General features: G+C 30.8%; 1 protein-coding gene across 1 annotated transcript in view; it reads right to left on the bottom strand.

The window, feature by feature from the left end:
• Window positions 1-19,455, bottom strand: part of LOC126777662 (uncharacterized) — a 64,286-nt gene that overhangs the window by 7,469 nt on the left and 37,362 nt on the right. Inside the window, exons 2-7 of the mRNA XM_050500783.1 lie at window positions 12,265-12,621; window positions 11,162-11,658; window positions 9,638-9,739; window positions 7,359-7,467; window positions 5,415-5,561; window positions 246-380 (exon numbers count right to left, since the gene is read on the bottom strand). Coding sequence (XP_050356740.1) covers window positions 246-380; window positions 5,415-5,561; window positions 7,359-7,467; window positions 9,638-9,739; window positions 11,162-11,658; window positions 12,265-12,481 — 1,207 coding nt within the window. The 5' untranslated portion in view covers window positions 12,482-12,621. The remainder of the gene's footprint in view (window positions 1-245; window positions 381-5,414; window positions 5,562-7,358; window positions 7,468-9,637; window positions 9,740-11,161; window positions 11,659-12,264; window positions 12,622-19,455) is intronic.

The following is a 19,455-nucleotide window of genomic DNA, read 5'->3' as shown; positions in this document are numbered from 1 at the left end:
GCCTAAAAATATATTATTTTTCAGTTAAAGTGTTCAATTTAGTGAACAATTGTACGATTGTATTTCTATTAATAATAATATAAAACAAATTGTCACTTTTTATTAGCCTTACTTTTGTTCTCTGCACATTGTAAGTAATAATTAATTTAAGAAAAATAAATGGGTTCATTAATCATATTGACAATAATTGATCGATGTTTAAAAACAGACAAACCATTCGTTTCATAACTGAAATATTTACTTACTTTGTACAACATGCACGGTGACAGATGCAGCTCTGGCATTCGCTGGCACACATGTATAATTGCCAGAGTGTCGTGGTTCTGCCTTGCCAATGATAAGTTCACTCGTTTGACGACCGTTGTGCACGCTAACTCCATCTATACAAATTTATAAAAAAATATATAAAAATACTTATCGCTAGTTTCTGAAATTACAAAATACGAGAGTTTGACTAAATACTGCACGCCCATCGGTCAATTATTGCGTCATCGGCCAATAACCAATGTACGTCAAATTAGTTCATCAGACTTAGATCAGTGACTCGGTAACTAGGTTATTGATATAGATTTCAATGATGATATTCTATTGTAGGTTTCAATTTCAATTTTCTATACGATTATATAAATAAAAGTAAAGTAACAGCCTGTGAATGTCTCACTGCTGGGCTAAGGCCTATTCTCCTTTTTTGAGGAGAAGGCTATATTTTGAATGATGACAGATAAGTAATGATACATAACTAGGAACATAATTATAAATTTCAATAAATATTGTTTCTGATACAAAAGTGACATTTATTATTTAAACCGGGTTTGGTGAATAAATCTACAACTGTCGTGAATACCGCAATTATGGCTAAATTAAAAACGAAATGGCATAAAGCAAACGTAAATCACGCTACTGTAATGAAAAACATTTTATATGTGAATAAATTTTAAGCCTGAATGCAATGAGTAATGACATAATTAAACAATCATTGAATAGCGAATTTGGTAAAATTTCTGTTATTTTATTATTTATTTTGTTCCTAGGTAAATTTTCGTAGCATTCTGTATATTCATTTAACGAATAGAAATTTGTACAAGCTCATCTAAGCTGTGCGTTTTCAGATTAAAGTTAACTTTAAAATTATTTAAGTTAGGATGTTTATATATATTTTTTAAGTGATTGATATCGCGTTATTTAAACAGATTACACAGGAGATAATTGACTTAGATTGAATCCGAATAGTTTTTTTTTTAATTAAAGCATTATCAACTAAGCCATCAAAAATAAGATTATTTGTTTTACAAAGTCAGACTTAATTTCTTGAACTTTTTACTTTTGTTTTTTTACTAATTTATTGAACAGCTTTAGTAATTATTTATAAAAAAGGATGACCAGTTATTTTATTTCTATTTAAAAAACAAGACGCTTTAATTATTCGTTAATTTTAAATGACAAAGAAAAAATAGGCCTTTTGACAAGTCAACTGAAAATTAATTTGAATGAGACTCATTTATTCAAACGCTGATACGCGATATTAAAAAATATTGCGATATTAAGACCAGATAATCACGCAGACCAATACTAAAATTCTGTAACATGTTTGTAAAAAAATATTTATATAAAAATCACCAATCACAACGTGACAAATACATTCGAATTTGTTATGTAAAATGTACGATAGATAATCATTTATTATTTGTTTGTTAACAATTCGATAAACTTAATTTGAAGCCAATGTCAAAGTCGTTTGCAAGCTCGTCTGGGTAGGTACCACCCACTCATCAGATATTCTACCGCAAAACAGCAATACTTGATATTGTTGTGTTCCTGTTTGAAGGGTGAGTGAGCCAGTGTAATTACAGGCACAAGGGACATAAAATCTTAGTTCCCAAGGTTGGTGGCGCATTGGCTATAAGCGATGGTTGACATTTCTTACAATGCCAATGTCTAAGGGCGTTTGGTGACCACTTACCATCAGGTGGCCCATATGCTCGTCCTCCTTCCTATTCTATAAAAAAAAAAAAAAAAGTCATATCATGAAAACGAATGGGAAGTTTACGAAATAACATTTTTGAATAATACGTAAAAAACTAGTCAAAATTGTTAAATAACTTATTATGATAATTAGTGTAGACTGCCTCGTTGGTCTAGAGGCTTGATGTAAGGCCGCAGACTCGGAGGTCATGGGTTCAATTCCCAGGTCGGGCCAATAAAAAGTTATTGGGTTTTTCTGTCAGAAAATTCTCAGTAGCATCCCGGAGCTTGGAAGTTGGAAGTGTGTACACTCTCGTGCCTCGGAAAGCACGTAAAGCCATTGGTCCTGCGCCTGAACTCTTTCCGGTCGTGTCGGATTGTCGTCTCATCGGATTATAAGAGTGAGGGAAGAGAGAGTGCACCTGTGTTTGCGCACTCACTTGTGCACATATGTCCTGCGCAGTTGGCTAATCTCTCTTGAGATTGGCCGCCGTGGCCGAAATCGGTCTGGAGGATAGTATTATAATTAGTGTAAAGCTGTGTGCAAGCATTTGGTATGTACTACTTACTCATCACATAATATTATACCACAAAACAGCAATACCAAGTATTGTCTAGTATATTATTATACGATATCTACTTTTGTTGTATTTTAGTTTAAAGGTAAGTGAATCAGTTTGACAATAGGCGTAAGGTACAAAATTAACATCTTAGTTTCCAAGATTAATGGCGCATTGGCGTTGTAAGTAATAGTAGTAACTGTAAGTTAATATTCCTTACAATCCAATGAACGTGCAGTATTTAGTTACACTAGAGCACTATAATATGTCCTACGTAGTTGGTTAGTCTCCCTTGAGATTGGCCAGTAGGACATAACTTCTTCCATTGCAAATATCTATGGGTGTTGGTGACCATTTAGCATTCGGTGACTCCTTTGTCCGACTATTCGAATATTAAAATTAAAAAAAAAAAACACTAACTAGACAAATCTCTCTCATATAGTTGCGTGTTAATTGATAGTCAAAGAACCTTCTATGTGATTCGAAAGCTCATAAATCAGGGGAATTATCAAGTTTCGCAATATTTCTGGTTGCCACTCGGGGAATCAAAATTAAATAAAGTCTTGCTTTACTCATTCCGTCGCATATCTAATTATATGGTTACTTTGACTCACTTGATCTTGTTATTTGAATATTAATACCATTACTCGACAGCATATTCGACTAATAAGGAATGACAAAATTAACAAAAACAAACCTTAAGTGAATATATTCACATCAAAGTGTATAATGTGGAAAGAGCTAATGTCTGTTTTTAACAATTACGATACGTTACCGATTCACTTCCAATACACTTTAGACTATCTATATTTATTCGAATTGAATGGACCGATATGATATTAACATATACAGTTATGTCAAACCCAAACTTAATTGTTAACTTTCATACCAGTAGTCGATATCTAAATTAAATAATAAGAAAACGGATAAACGGAAACGATTACGCTTCGATTCGATTGCGAGAAAGTGACAATTTGTTAATAGAATTGGCGCCCTGTAATACAAATCACTAGGTCTCTAAGCAACGAAAAACAAGAGCTTTAATACGTTATGATTTTAATACAGTTTTGTAACATACTAACATACCTAATATATCTGTATATTAAATTTTACGATATTATATTTGTGTTAAAAAATCTAACAATCAAAAAAAAACAAGAAAATGAAAAATTCAAAACACGGAACAAATGTTAATAAACATTAAACAATAAAAAAGGGTTTAATTTATGCCTCAGTATGTGTGTGTTAAGTTCATGATTATGTTGTAAATTTTCGTTCAGTCATGTGAAATGTTAGTGTGTGTATGCTTGCTTGAAACGTAAATTGTATATGCCGAAACATTTGTGTGTTTGTCTGAGAAAGGAAATATCTTAACTTGTGTATTTATGGAAGTAATTTTTCTGTATGATTTTAATCTAATTTTTGCAACCTTGTATGCCACTAGACCAACGAGGATATCACTTAGAATATATAATAATACAAAACAAGTGTATTCTTCTTTAAAAAAACATATAAAATAAATATTATAAAAACCTCCATGAAAAAACAATACATGATTATGTCACCTTTATCGGTGATCATTCAAACGGTCTTTAAACAGATTCATCTACATCAATTTTTATGAAAATAAATATGAATAATACTGGTAATCGATCCGAACACGTTTTTAACTTTTAACTGGGTAGGTACCACCCACTCATCAGATATTCTACCGCAAAACAGCAGTACTTAAGTATTGTTGTGTTCCGGCTTGAAGGATGAGTGAGTCATTACAGGCACGAGGGACATAACATCTTAGTTCCCAAGGTTGGTGGCGCATTGGCGATGTAAGCGATGGTTAACATTTCTTACAATGCCAATGTCTATGGGCGTTGGTTACCACTTACAATCAGGTGGCCCATATAGTCGTCCGTTTACCTATATTATAAAAAAAAAGAACAGTTTGTATCGATAAACATATTACAAGGCGTATAGCAACTTTAACGAATATTAATAGTACGACCTTAAAAAAAACCAGTCATTAGAATAATAGCGTCAACTAAGTTATACTCTTGTCTAATAAAGTATGTTTAACTTTTTTTAAGTAGTTCCGTTATTTCTACATATAAACTACAGTTTACTAGTTTGGTAGTAGTTATTACTAAGTTTAGTTAATAAGAACCTTCGATAATTTTTCGGTTGATATTTATAACTCTGTATGAATTTTTAGGATTATGTACTCTACAAATTGTATTTTGATTTATTTAATAGTCCCCTAGACCGATTCGGCCACGGCAGCCAATCTCTAGAGAGATTAGCCAAATGCGCAGGAGATATTATAGTGCACAAGTGTGTGCGCAAACACAGGTGCACTCTCTATTCACTAACTCTCTCTCGATGGGACGGCAATCCGATACGGCTGGAAAGAGTTCAGGCGCAGAACCAACGGCTTTACGTGCTTTCCGAGGCACGTGAGTGTTCACACTATCAACTTCCAGACTCCGGGCTACTATTGAGAATTTTAGACATAAAACTCAATAACCTTTTTACTGGCCCGACGTGGGATTTTAACCAACGCAACAAACAATTTATTAATAATATTTACTAAAATATCCACATTAGGCGATGTGCCTAGCACAGTGGAAACTAGAACTAGAATGCGAGGTGTTTGGTATCCTACGTCCATTTCTGTACCCCTAACAACGTGCATACAAATATAATGATCAGCTTAGTTGTAAAAGCGTAACAAATAATCATATTAGTTAAGATTTATCATATTTGTCTCTTATAACTTACAATGTTTAAATAATGTACTTGCGCATTTATAACACATAATTAGGTTATATAATTTATTATATCATTTATTAATATAGAAAAAACTAGCTTTTATAATATATTCAAAAATGTACTTACTTAGATCATAATTGATCATTCGGTTCTCGAAGTACCAGAACACATAAGATGGAGGCTCGGTGGATCTCTTGACGACACATACGAGCTTCAGCATAGATCCCTCATGAATAATCTTCTCTGATTCACCGACTATCTCTGCGTAAGCGGCTGGTTGAGGAAATACAAATAAATTAGCGTTACATAAAAAATGTAATAGGCCTAATTCTGACCTTATTTCGCTGTTCAACTTAGGAATTCTATATAAAAAAGAGTGAGGTAAGGATATAGCAGTTTAAATCTCACAGTAGCTTCAAACAGAATTCGAAATCTCCGTTTGTCACTAATCTAAAATTGCCGCGAATGCCCAGTGGTAAGAACGCGTGAATCTTAACCGATGATCGTGGGTTCAAGTCCGGGCAAGCACCACTGAATTTTCATGTGCTTAATTTGTGATTATAATTCACCTCGTGCTTTACGGTGAAGGAAAACAACATGAGGAAACCTGCATGTGTCTAATTTCACTGAAATTCTGGCACATGAGTATTCCACCAACCCGCACTGGAGCAGCGTGGTGGAATAAGCTCCAAACCTTCTCCTCAAAAAGGGAGAGGAGGCCTTCAGCCCAGCAGTGGGACATTAACAGGCTGTTACTACTACTGTAATATAACACTAATATAATAAGTGTATACTCTGTAACACTGTGTTTTAATTTGGTATACAATAAAATATTTTATTACAATTAACAAACTGTTACAGTTTGTCACTAAATAATATATGATAATTGTGTTTTTTGCGTATATATATATATATATTACACTTATATGTTTATGTATGTTTGGAAATGAATAATTAGCGTAAATATATAAGTGATAAGATATATACTTGTATATGTTAAAAACAATATATAAACAAATTAATAAAAGAGGATTAGTAGTGTTGTTCATTGATAAAACTCATATCTCACTTGTTAAATGTTGAAAACCAATTAACAATACGCTATTGTGATTCATGTATTCATTAAATGTTATAATTATTATAGTCAATATGGCATATCACTTTCGAATATTTATCTATATGCGATACAAAAATAAATACACCGAAAGCTGTTATATACGAAAAACATGTATTAATAGTGTAACTATTAAGTTCGTTGCAGTTTTATTATAATATTATGTGTTCGATTATTGTTGTACATATACTTCAATATTTTATTATTGTGTAAGAATTCGGACCAGCGTTAATAGGCAGTGTCCTATGCTCAAAGGCTGTCTGTAAATTATCGCTCAATTGGCAATTTGAAAGTCTTTGTAAATCTTCTCTGAATTAAGTATGTTATATAATTGATACAATTTTGATGTACAGTGAGCGTTATATATAAAGTCACAGACAAAAAAAAATATAGAAACACTTAAAGAGAGTGGCTTGTAAGCATCCAAGGTATTCAAAAATATGGAACACACTATATATGTCTTCATATTTGGAGGCTTAGAAACCACTTACGCTTTGATTGTTACTATTTTAGTGACGGTTTGAATGAACTTATGTATTTGACGATATTCGCGCTCCGATATATTTGGATGGGCGATTTGATTAGGACAAATGGATGATTTCATTTATATTACGACTTTGTTTGTATATGTTATTTATCACTTTAGACGTTTCTATGTATTTGATATTGTTGGTTGTTACATTATATGTGAAGTTGAGTGTAAATTAAAGTGTAATTTCATTGTATTTGTATTAAAACAGTTAATCATTTTAAGCAATTAAATTTTAAAATAATTTCATAGGATGAAAAGTAATTCTTTGATTTATATTCAATTTGCCACAAATTTATAATAAATATATTTTGAAATAAGTATATAAAAACGTTTAAAGATTTTTATAAATAACAAATTCTTTTAATTTTTTTTTTATGAATATTGAATCAAAAAAAAAGTTCAAAACAAAAATGTATATACTTACCGACAAGAACTAGTTTAAAAAAGATGCTAGTCGGTGGATGTGTCGGCACTTGGCACTCATAGTATCCCGCATCAGCCGACGTAGCGAAGCGTATGTGTAGGGCCCAGTCCTACGAGTAAAACTATATTTTAAAATAAAAAAAGAACAAGAATATAAATGAGTTTAATTAAAAAGTTGGTTAATTTTTAATTTTGATGACTATATAAATTTATAAATCTATATTTAAATCAAAGATTGCGGGTTTAAATTTGGGTAAGCACCACAGTGTTCATGTGGTTAATTTTTGTTTATATTTCATTTCGGTTAAAGATAGCATAGTGAGGAAGCTTGCACATGTTGGATCGATGTTGGGACACATGTTGGGTCCATGATCAGAGTAAGAGAGACCTAGAATTCTTGGATCAAATTCAATCAAATTCTTTGAAAAGAAATTGCATACCTACCAAAAATTGGAACAATGATTATATTTAAAGAAACATAAAAATAAATATTGAATATCAAGCAAAACAAAGTGAATTAAATTTTCAACAAACAAAATTATACTTTAGTCTTCATACATTAATGGTATCAGATAATCAAACAAACAGGGACGAGCTTCCTAAGTTTATAATTTCGAAGTTTATAAAGTAATCGAAAATCTTATTTCTGACAAAATGGAGTTTTACGACGACAGTGGTTTTGTTTATAATATAATTAAATCGAGATCTTCATTCTTAACCTTATTTATTAGTTTGTTCAAGAAACGATTTATTTCATTATATTCATAATACTCTCTCTGACGTAATTGAGAAAATTCATATTACAATCCTTGTCATTATAAAGTCAAATATTGGTATGGCAATTGAGGTTGGTATAAATAAATAACTAAAATTCTCTTTTTGAATCATTCATGTTTGAAATTGAAGAATATATCGTTGGCTTAAAACAACAAGCAATTAAACGATTTACGAGTTTGTTTTTTTATACATAACTTCTGAGATATGCGGACAAAGGCGCGGATGAAAAATAATAAAATAATTACGATTAACGATTAAATCAACAAGGAAGTTAGTCATAGAAGAAGCTTTTGTAGATCCAATTATACGTAGGGGGCTATAGCTGCTTATTAAATATATTAACAACGCTCTCCAATCGACTACGTATCTGTGATAATTTTCATTTCTGGACCGGAACCCAATAATACGAAGTATTGCTGTTTAGTGGTAGAATATCAAAGTGGGTGGTACCTACGCAGACGGGCTTGCACAAAGCCCTACCACCTAGTAATCATTAAATTTATCTCTTTATTAAAAAGTAACAAAGTAACAAAAGTAAATATAAATGGTCTTGGAGATTTAACGCCACGTTGATCCATCCATCTAGAGTACCTGGAATTTCCAAGGAAACGACGTCACCATACATGCATAACATAATATACAATATTATGTACAGTGACGAAATATTGTACGAAAATTTAATTTTCCACTTAATATGTATCAAGTTTATTTTGAGTAAATTTTATTTGTGTAATTCTGAATATAACATGTTTGTATAAAGTCGAGTGTAAATCTAGGTTTTCAGATTACGAGCGTCAGGCGCCATTTTGCAACTCGAGATTTTACGAGTACCCCACAAAGGCAGACTTTCTCACGATGATTTGAGCTGTTATTCTCTGCAGAATCTATATTCCCAGTAGACTGCTTCACCTTTGAGAAAACTTAAAAGTAACGATTCTAAAGTGCTTTTGAGATGCCAGTTGAATAAGGTTAAGATATCGATTTTTAGACACATGCATGTAATAATAATTAACCTCACAATAATTTTTTCATCGCCAAACCACATTTTTTTCACATGTGCTTTTATTATAAATTAAAAAACGTTAAAAAAATGTGTTCGTGAAGATTTGAGCCCGTGATTCTTGGTAAGGTTACTCGTTTCCTCTCCATTGGGTTGGTCATCTCAGCTCGTTAACCCCCGTAAACATAAGCTTTATTTTATATATTCTATTAGTGAAATATATCAATGCATCTGAAAGCGACACAGTTTACATAATAAAAACAATGAAGTTTTATACTAACTTCTAACGTCTACAATATCATGTTTAAATCAAAATAATCAAATACTATAAATTCATTTGAAATTATTATTACATTTATATATTCAGTTTTAACTATCATTTCGTTGTTGTGTAATAATAAATGAGTTAAGCTCAGAAGTAAGAAATACCTTATTAAGCCTATGTTATCAATAGTGAGTAGATTAGAGATTCGACTTAAAGTTTTAATAATAAACACAATTACCTTGACGTGTCTCCCGTGAGCAGAAAAGAATCTACTGTCAGCGCTGTAAGTGACGAGACCGACGGATAAAAGCGAGTAATCTTTCCGTCTTATCCACGTAACCTAAAATTAAAATTGTATGATATATTAAAAGAGAAAATATTATATATTCTCGATTTACGATGAGATTCTTGTTATCATCATCATCGTCGACGAGCCGGTTGGCGTGGTTGTTGGATGCTTGCCTTTCACGCCGAAGGTTGTGGGTTCGGTTCCCACCCAGGACAAATATTTGTGTGCATGAACATGTCTATTTGTCCTGATTCTGGATGTAATATATAAGTATGTATTTACTTAAGAAAAATAGTATATGTAGTATATCAGTTATCTGGTAACCAAAGTACAAGCTCTGTACAAGCGTAATTTGGGATCAGATGGCCGTGTGTGAAAAAATGTCCCCGGATAATATTATTATTATTATAATCTCAGTCGGAAAACGTCCACTCTTGGACAAAGGCCTCTTCCAAGGATTTCCATAATGGCCGGTCTCGCGCTAACTTTACTTCTTGTTAACTAATAACAAATAGCCACTCGGGAGTAACAAATATAAACATTGATAAGTAAGTTTTGGATTTATATTTTATTATTTTTTCAACTTAAGAAGAAATTTAAATACCATAAGTAGCATTTTCATTTATTCATTATCAGGTGCCACCAGGTGACATATTTTTAATTTATTTAATTCAAATCAAACAATAAAATTAAATTTATCCTAAGAATATATATTTATTAAGGTTCCAACAGTCTATTAAGACATTTATAATATTCAGCAATTACTCTTATTAATAACTCAAATCAAAATTCGGCTATACATTTAAACAATATTACCATCTTTCGTTCTATTGATTTTTTTTTAACTTCACTATATTAAATGAATAAAGTTAATACTTAAATTTTTAATTAAAAGGTTTGCTTAAATGTGTAGACGAATTTCGAGTGAATTATAAATGAGGGTAATTTATTAAATGTAATAGAATTTGTCATATCCAATCTGGTTAGCAAGTCGTTACGACATGTAAAATGAAATCTTAAAATGTTTTCACATTATTCGATACGATATCGTTTAATATATATAGTAAGATAAGTAAGCAAAATGATTGAAATATGTAACTCTTAAATACGTGATATCGGCTATTGGACCTGAAAGCCAGCTGTCTATATTTTATCTGGATTTCTTGAGTTTGGTTTCGTTTTTTTCAGAAATATGTATGTGTTGATATTGTATTTACAGTATATGTATATTCGTGAATATCTTTCTCCTGACACCGAGACATAATTAAATATCTAATTGTGCCACTAACAGTTTTATTTTATAAAATAAACTAATATTTCAATTTCAATGATTCCTAATAAAAACGGCCAAGTAATTGATTGTATTGAATCGATATCGTATCAAATAGGAAAACGACAACAAAAATAAGTAAAGATGTGAAACCTAATACGAATTCCAATATATTATTACGTAGAATTACAAAGGAAACTTACCGTGTTTTCTGTTATATCACTAACTTCGCAGTGTAATATTGCTGTTGTTCCTATTTGAGCTATAACAGTAGTACAATTCTCAGTCAAAAATATACCATTTTTTAAACCTTTTCCACTAAGCTTATTAACCGCTGACGCGGTCGAATCTCTATACATTTTTTTAACTTTATTTAAAGACTTTGTTAGTGCTCCTTCGTCTAATTCTGTAATGATTTCCTTATCTTGTAACCTTTCATGATGTTTATTATGGTGTCTTTCCCGACTTATTTCTTTAGCTTCTTCTAGAACATTATCTATATTATATACATCTTCATTGAAATCTTTATCTAATACAGAGGACAAACGAAGTGGTTTGGGTAATTTAGGATATGTGGTTGTGCTAATATTATAGGCACTCATCGTATAAGACTCAGTGGAATCTTCATCAGTATCAATAGTTGTATAAACTATTGTTGTTTGTGTTGATGATGTAGTAGTTGTAGTTCTTCTCCTGTGACCTAAAAAGCATTAAATTTTTATTTATATATTATATATATTCTGTCTTATATTAACTTGAGTACATTTGAATATTATCTAATTGTACTATTTTTTGTAGAGGTGATTGTTTTACGAAAATTGTAAGTCCTTGTTTCTATAATTACAATGAATATATGTTAAGTAAAGAAAGTTATATAGATTGAATGAATGAGTGATAAAAAAACGGCAGAAGTATATTATTATTATTTTTTTTCAAAACATTCGTTATAATTATATTTCATATTTACCCAAAAACGTAATTTTCTTTGTATATTTTAAGCGCTTTTGTTGTACAACTGTTTTCATTTGGTTCGTCAAATTGTACTGTGGTTAATTTTTAATTATTGGGCTTATAATTACTGGCCGTATATTTACCGCCATTAAAAGTTAATTAACATTAGCCATTGTATTTTATTTTTGTCAAGCTATACAGTAGATGCATGAACTGTTTATAATTCATTACTAAAGTTTTATATTTAATGAAAAGGTAATTAAGTTTTTAAAACTAACACAAAATTTTGTTATTTTTTTTTCTTGATTTGTTTTATTTGATGCTATTATTGAACATATAAAATGAAAATATTTACCTTTTTTATGGTGTCGAGTAAAATTTCCAAACACACTACCCAATCTTTGTTGATTTCTGGTTGTACACAATTCTAAGGATTTTAGATCGTCTGCGTTTTGAGTGACCAGAATGGAAGACCTTTTCGACTCCATAGCACCTGTGTTCACCAATAATTCAGCTTCTAGTAAAAGAACAACAGTAGCGTAGAGTAGTTTAAGTTCTTTACAGCAAAACATTGTTTGGCACTCAATGTAGTGAAAGTCACATTTGGGAAACTTGGTCACATTTCGTCGCACTTAAATTTATAGTCATTATTGCTTTAATGAAAGTACGCTAGCTTCTTTGAGGTAGTTGATACAACCGCAATTTCTGCATTCTGTAACAATAATAATAATAATTTATTTACACACCCAAAAGATACATGTACACAATTTGTTTGCAGTATTATCTAACTCTAGGGTTCTTATTAACATTAGAAAATACAACAGTTAAAATATATATCAATAAATAATAATTTTTGATTTATGTGTAACATACCATCATCGATACCTTCTTTAAGTTAGGTTATAGTTTATTAAAAATCAAAGTTTGGATAAAATCAATTTTTTGAGATGAGAATATTTTTTTAAATTTAAAATTATCTTAAACTTTGCCAAAAATTGGACGAAAACTTGCATAAAAGATCGCGATATCATCTACTGTTTTGGCTTCTGTAACGACGTTAATATCAACATTTAATTAAATCATATAAAACGTACACCAAAATATTCTAGTACCAAATAAATATTCAAAATATTGCATGTTTTAATCCGGACAAGCAAATCGTTAAATTGCTCAAAGGCTTGAAAAGCAATGTATGGAGATCTGCATATGACGTGAGATAAACGTCAAACGACTATTTGAATTCTTAAAATTTTGTGGTGAATTAAGCAAAGAATTTCTCTCTTATGAAAAAAATATACCCCAGAACAAGAATTATAACAGTAATAGCAAGTTTGAAAATGATTATACACACAACTTATGAGTTAATAATAAGATCAGTAACATACTTAGAAGTAATACGATGTAGATAATAAATTCCATTCAAACTGATAGGCTGATTTAAAAATCAAAGACCTTTTACATTTTAATGAGTCCTATTTCAGTTGAATCGATCGAGACTAACGAGTTATTTAGGTATTCAGGGCACTTATATACCTTGTTACCATGGATTCAACTCTTTTAATCCTTTTAAATTCTAATTCTAAAAGGTAATTTCTTTCTAAGTCATCTTTTAATTGATTTCTCATTTATTTAACTTTAAATTAGTTGATCCATTGTCATTATTGTAATCTTTACTAATATTATAATTGCGAATGTGAGTTTGTTACGATTTAACGCCGTAACTACTCCACTGATCATTTTAAAAAATTTCGTACACGTTATTAGTTTTATTACTTTTATATATGCAAAAGGATAATGAGTGAGTTTTTAGATGACATATGTATAGATTTTACGATAACTAAATATTTAAAGCGTTAAATAAGCGAGCTTAAAAAGTTTCGTTCAATTTTACTTGGCGGTAGAGCTTTATGCAAAACGCACCTGGTTAGGTACCAACCACTCATCAGATATTCAACTGCCAAACAGAAATACTTTGTGTTGTTGTATTCCGGTTTTAAGGGTAAGTGAGCCAGTGTAACTACATGCACAAGGTATGTAACATTTCAGCTCCCAAGGATGGTGGCACATTGGTTATGTAAGGAATGCTTAATATTTCTTACAGCGCCAATGTCAATAAGTGATGATTATTGCCCACCCACCAAACTATTTGTCCAAAAAAAAATTATCTGATATTGAGACAAGCTGACATATTATGATACCAATGAAAACTTTTTTTTGTGAATATTGAAAGCTTTGTATACATGGTGCCGAGGCCGAAGCCGTAAATAAATCGGCATAGTTACAATTATATTGCCTTAATACGCTCTTGTTTAAAATTCATTGCAAAATTACGATTTATATACACTTTACGACACCGCAATTGCAGTGCGGATACGTGATTTTCCTGCTTTGTTTTGCACTGGGGACACAGCCTTATTATAATTAAATATTAGATAGTTTTAGTTATTATGTTCAATACCATGAATATGAATAATTTTCGTATTTATAAACCCATTATGTAAGATATAATAAAAAGAAAATAAAGTATGTAGCTGCCAATAACAAAGGCAATATAAAATATTCATAGTAACCTCAAGATAAAAGACTCCTTTTTTTTCTTTGTGATTTGTATCTTCAACAAGTCGAAACAACACTATTATAAAAAAAGTAAAAAGGAAACGGAAATTAGGAGAATAGAAACTTATGTTTAAGACTTTCGAATCAAGGGCTTTATTATTTTCAATAAATTTTAATTTATAACACGTTACTTTAACATCACTCTTTTGCTTCTTAACTAATTTTTTAAAATACCTTTTTTATATAAATTTGAAAACCGAACTGTTTCATGTAATTTGTACCACATTAAACTGTTATAAAATTAAATTATAATTCCAAAAATTATACTATCACACTTATGGCATAATACGCGCATTTATAACACTATTATACGCGAATTACATAAGAGATTTTCGGATATCATGGTATTATCAGATCACTACCTAATTGACTGTAATAGCATCCATTAATTACGGTAAAGCAAACGATCCGATAATGATCGTTCAGAAATCTATTGAACGCAAATCTGTACTTTATGTAATACGATTAATGTTTAAACAATTTAGTTCATTATTAAAGTCTACATGTAGAGATGTAAATTATACTTGAATAAATCAACAGATATCGGTGTCATTTATATAATCAAATTGTTATTCGATTCGCGTCTTATAAACTCAATATTGAAGATACCACAGACGATACAATTTTCCAAAAGTCTATTAAGAAAAACATAAGCAGACACGATATAATAATATACCATAGTGAATTCGGTATTCATTATATTTTCTTGAAGAGCACATCAAATCAAATCAAAAATATTCATAGAAATATTGCATTTTCTTTTTGATTGTCAAAAATCCACCACCGATTTTGAAAGTACCACCTCAGACCTAAGTTCCAATTAAAGAAACTCAACGCAATATATAGATAAAAGAAGATAAATAAATTATAGATAAATAGACAAAGAATATTTGAAAATGCCTTACGTGAATCAAATTTTACTTATAATCTAAGGTGAAACGCGAAATAATAAAACTTAATGATTGAACTAAGGGTGCAAAAAGCCAGTCGTCTGAAAAACAATTTAATCCGATAAAAATGAGAGTATTCTTTTGCTCGCTCACTGTCATCTGACCTTTATTCTAATGTACAGCGCTCGGCTCAAGGTGAACTTATTATACTAATGTAGGATTTAGGTCAAAATAAATATTGCTGTCAGTTTTAAGTAAACAAGATAAGTGAAAATATATTCTAGAAATTGTTTGACATCAAAAGGGTAATAACTATGATAGCGCAGTAAATATAATGTGTGGATTTCTTTCTAACATCGCGAATTGAAATCCATTCAAAGATTTTTCATGTGCTTTGTTTGTGATTGTTATTTACCGCGTGCTCAGTGGTGAATGAAAAAATACGTGGCCTACATGTTTGCTTATATATGATTCTGCCATATAAGTTGGAATAAGTTCCTAACCATTCCCTAATAGGGTGATGTTTACTACCTGTACTGTAAAAAGCCATACCCATACATAATCTATGTTATATCATTATAAACAACTCTATCTTTATAAAACAAAATGATAAGCAAAACTAAAAAATACTAATAATATCTTACTATAAACAGCCTCAAACAGATGTCATACCAATGCTTCGTAGGAGATTTATAAAACCAGTGGACCGCATAACAACAAACGTAGCGCTACGACAAAACGCTACGACAAATCGCATGAAATGACATACTTGTAACCTTAATAATTTCATATTATCTGTGTGTTTAGATGAGTTATTTTTCGAAAAAAGTTTCATAAGCTTCCGTAAATTATTGTTGAAATTGTACGGAACCAAGAATACCCGATCTACTTCGAATGTAATATAATATATATTTATCTATGGCTAAACTTCAACGATCGTCTATTTTATAATTAATAGACAAAGACAAAAGAGACTTCAGTACCTTTTTCTCGTCTATTTATTTACCGTTTATTTTTTGTTTTTATTTTGTGTTCTAGCTATTATAGTTTAAAAGCTATATTTATAGTTTAAGAGTAGAAAAAAAACGAAACATTTAAATTCATATAAATATATTTTACTTAGTTTTTCAACAATGTTATTGGTCGAATATCGACATATATTGCCCATATATGATTATTATTGATCAAGGTTAAGTTTATCATATATATTTATCGTACTGTTGTTTATTCTCATGCCAAAACTCCGCCCTAAAACCCTTAAGGAGTGGGTCTTATCTTCTCCCTGAATAAACACGCTATTTCCTAAAACTTTACATGTTATCGCAATGGTGTGTTTCATTGTTGTTTTTGAAGAATCGATTAAACATTATTATTATATTTGCTGGAACTGAATATATCATAATATCTTTTAAAGTTGTTTCTTTGTTTATCCTAAAATATTAATCATAGATAATATATTATAGTTCAGCTCAGTTTCCGAAATTCAAATCTAGCTAATATTGATATTTTACTTTGCTTACAGCGCTTTTTTAATTATTATTTTGAGCCACTATTATAATTACAGATATTGTATTGGTATTTTCCAATTTACAACTAATAAGTTATTATTGTGACTCCATCTGGGTAGGTATGAGCCCAAATGTGTTCTGGTTAGTTATTTTAATTATTTAAGGATATATTATATTAAAAATGTGGTGTTGACTTCCATACAGGATTAATAATAGTTCGATTGCATTTAATTACTTCTGTAACTTAATTACAAAGAGTAACTTCTGAGTTTCTTACCGACGGTAAACTTAAATTTAATTCAATCCTGTAAAATGATCTTTAAAAAGTGTTCGCAAGAGCCTACTCGAATAAAGTAATTTGAACATTTTAATATAAACTTTTTGACTCAATATGTAGATTAATTTCACAATACAGTAAATGGCATCACAAGTAACATGCTAACTACCTAATTAGTTACTTAGTCTAACAGTTACAGTTGATTTAAGCGACATAATTATGATAATGGCCTGTTCAATTTCGGCTGCGGCGGCGGCCCGTCATCATCATACTGGTGGTAGAGCTTTGTGCTCATCTGGGTAGGTACCACCCACTCATCAGATATTCTACCGCATAACAGCAGTACTTTGTATTATTGTGTTCCGGTTTGAAGGGAGAGTGATCCAGTGTAATTACAGGCGCAAGGGACAAAACATCTTAGTTCCCAAGGTTGGTGGCGCATTAGCGATGCAAGCGATGGTTAACATTTCTTACAGTGCCAATATCTATGGGCGTTGGTGACCACTTACCATCAGGTGGCCCATATGCTCGTCTGCCTAAAAAAATGTTATAGTGCACAAGAGTGTACAAACACAGGCGCATAACAAACTCATCATCCAATTGAATGACTATTCCGACAAGACTGGAAAGAGTTTAGGCGCTAGAGCCCGTTGCTTTCATTACGTGCTTTCCTAGATACTGGAGTATACACACTTCCAACTTCTAGAATCCGGGCTGCTAATGAGAATTTTTCTAATCTGTGAACTTATTATTAGCCACTAGATCAACGAAACAGGCAACGTAAAATTTGATGATTAATAGTAATATTTGCATGGGTACTAGAATTGTTATATTACCTAACTAATACATAAACGAGTACTAATAACAGAGTACAAGTATTGTTCAATAATATTCATGTTTTCGTTCTAATTATTATTATTACTATTGTATAAATAGTTGGATAATATCTTTGTTTCATCATAGAATATATATCGCCAAACAATAATATATTATTGTTTAAATAACATCTTTGCTTACAAGATTGCTGACGCATTGGTGATTTGTACGGAATGGTTAATAATTCTTACGGAGCCAATGTCTATGGGCCGTGTGATTACCACTTACCACCATTTGGCCCATTTGCCAATCTGACTCCCTTTTTAAAACTAAAAGTAAATATGTAATATTTTTTGTAAATTTAATGCACATTTAATTTTATATTAATAAAAATTAAAGGAGCGCTGATGGGTAAGTTAGAAGACGAGAATCTTAACCGATGTTCTGAGTTCAAATCCGGAAAGTACCACTGAATTCAATGTAATGCGTTTAAGTTCAACTTCAAATGTCCCACTGCTGGACTAAGTCCTCTTGTCTTTTTTTAGAAGGTTTGGCCCCACTCCACCGCACTTCGCCAATTTGAGTTGATGGATAAACTTCGTACATTTTTTCACCCGCCACATACATGTTTACTCACGATGTTTTTGATCACGGCTGAGCTAAGATGAATTATAAGCTCAAATTAAGCACATGAAAACACATTGGTATATAACATATATATATATATATATATATATATATATATATATATATATATATATATATATATAACATATATATATATACAGTCAGTGTTAAATAACATTAAAACTAACAATGAATGTCGCTCTGCTTACATTGTTTGTTAATGTAATCCAACTAAATGAAATCCATTTAAACAAAGCTTTGAATTTATATAAAAATAAATTATTTCCTTTGAAGTACACAAATGGAAAACAAAACATGTTTAATTGTCCGTTAAAGTGTTTCGGCTTGAATAAGAGCAAGGCAATCGTAGTTTTGGATGCAAGGTCACGAAAACAACTTACCGTACAAAGTATTGTCGGACGCTAATGTTTAATTCATGTAAGGGAAAAAGATGGGGAAAAGAGATGTAACATATTCGTACGACCCCGTGCCTGGTACAAACATTTTTATTCGATCGTTATTTATAAATGTTTATTCGAAATCATATATAATTTTTCCATGATGTGTTCATAAAAAACAAATATACAAACATCAAGTGACAAATCTATGGATAAATTTGAGTTGGTGACTAAATTTATGTTATTCCTTGTGTTATAATATACAGGTTCTCTAAGCTCAAATGTATGTTAATCAGGATTTAATTAAATTTGGTTAAGACGAGTAAGTTAGTAAACTTAGAACCAACCTTGAGTCAAAAAATTGTGGAATCTTCTCCTAAAAAATCTGGTAAAACATATCTCACTCAAACTGGT

The sequence above is a fragment of the Nymphalis io genome, chromosome 23, assembly GCF_905147045.1.
Source record: "Nymphalis io chromosome 23, ilAglIoxx1.1, whole genome shotgun sequence".
NCBI classification, from domain to species: domain Eukaryota; kingdom Metazoa; phylum Arthropoda; class Insecta; order Lepidoptera; family Nymphalidae; genus Nymphalis; species Nymphalis io.
This window is presented reverse-complemented; position numbering and strand designations above follow the sequence as displayed.